General features: G+C 40.6%; 1 protein-coding gene across 1 annotated transcript in view; it reads right to left on the bottom strand.

Moving 5' to 3' along the window:
• GALNT2 (polypeptide N-acetylgalactosaminyltransferase 2) overlaps positions 1–649 on the bottom strand; it is a gene marked incomplete in the record, with an annotated part of 519,141 nt that extends 518,492 nt beyond the window's left edge. The window contains 1 exon segment of the mRNA XM_053711154.1: positions 321–649. Within this exon segment, the coding sequence (XP_053567129.1) occupies positions 321–419 (99 nt within the window).
• Positions 650–887: the final 238 nt, after the last annotated feature.

Here is an 887-nt window from a genome sequence, read left to right as displayed (position 1 = left end):
TGCTGGCTTTGAACCCTGCAATTCCAATGGCAAGATAACTGTACACAAACAGAAAATATTTACAAGTACAAATGTTAGTTAAAATTGAATGTTAATTATGAAAGGTCCACCAGATTTACCAAGAGTAACATTACCCAACAACACTATCCGCTGGTTAACAAGGACGTGGCTGCATTAAATTGGGTAATTACACTTCACATCGAGCAAAATATAACCTACACGAAATCAAGCAGATTTTAAATCTATTCTATCGAAATCCACCACTTAACCATAGCCCTCCCCATCCCTTATCATGTGCTGTATAAACGGTGATTCATTACCTTTCGGTTATTAACACTGGCACCGGAATAAATGTAGTAAGCGATCCCAAAAAGCCAGAGGAATGCAAAACATAGCAAGATTCTAGATTTCCTCCTCATTGTTTTTCGATTATTCTTATAATACGGTTTACTAAATGAATGCTTAAAACCTCCTGTCTTCTTTCCTATGCGTGTTACGAAGATTCACACTTCCTCCCCAGTCATCTGTTTCTCCGCACCTCCAAGCCCTGCCTCGACCTATTCCCAGTCCCACTTATTAGATTCTCTTGGTGCTTGCATACAAGGCCACCAGACAGGATATCGCCAACATCACCAGGTCAGAGGGCAAAGGTTGAGGTTTGTTCGACCGTCCAATCAGAGATCAAGGAGGGATTACGGGCCTGGTGGGTAGGGATAAAGTAGTTGCTATGGTTACTACACGCTAGTTCTCTTTCCACACTATAGCGGCGCTACTTCTCAATGTGGGAATATTTTACTGTTTATAAATACGTCTGTTCCAGAAATCTCAACTGAAAAGCATCGGTGCGTGATATTGGTGTGTAAAAAGTACCTTTTTTTAAAAAAATG

This window comes from Bombina bombina, chromosome 4 (genome assembly GCF_027579735.1).
Source record: "Bombina bombina isolate aBomBom1 chromosome 4, aBomBom1.pri, whole genome shotgun sequence".
Taxonomy (NCBI): Eukaryota; Metazoa; Chordata; class Amphibia; order Anura; family Bombinatoridae; genus Bombina; species Bombina bombina.
This window is presented reverse-complemented; position numbering and strand designations above follow the sequence as displayed.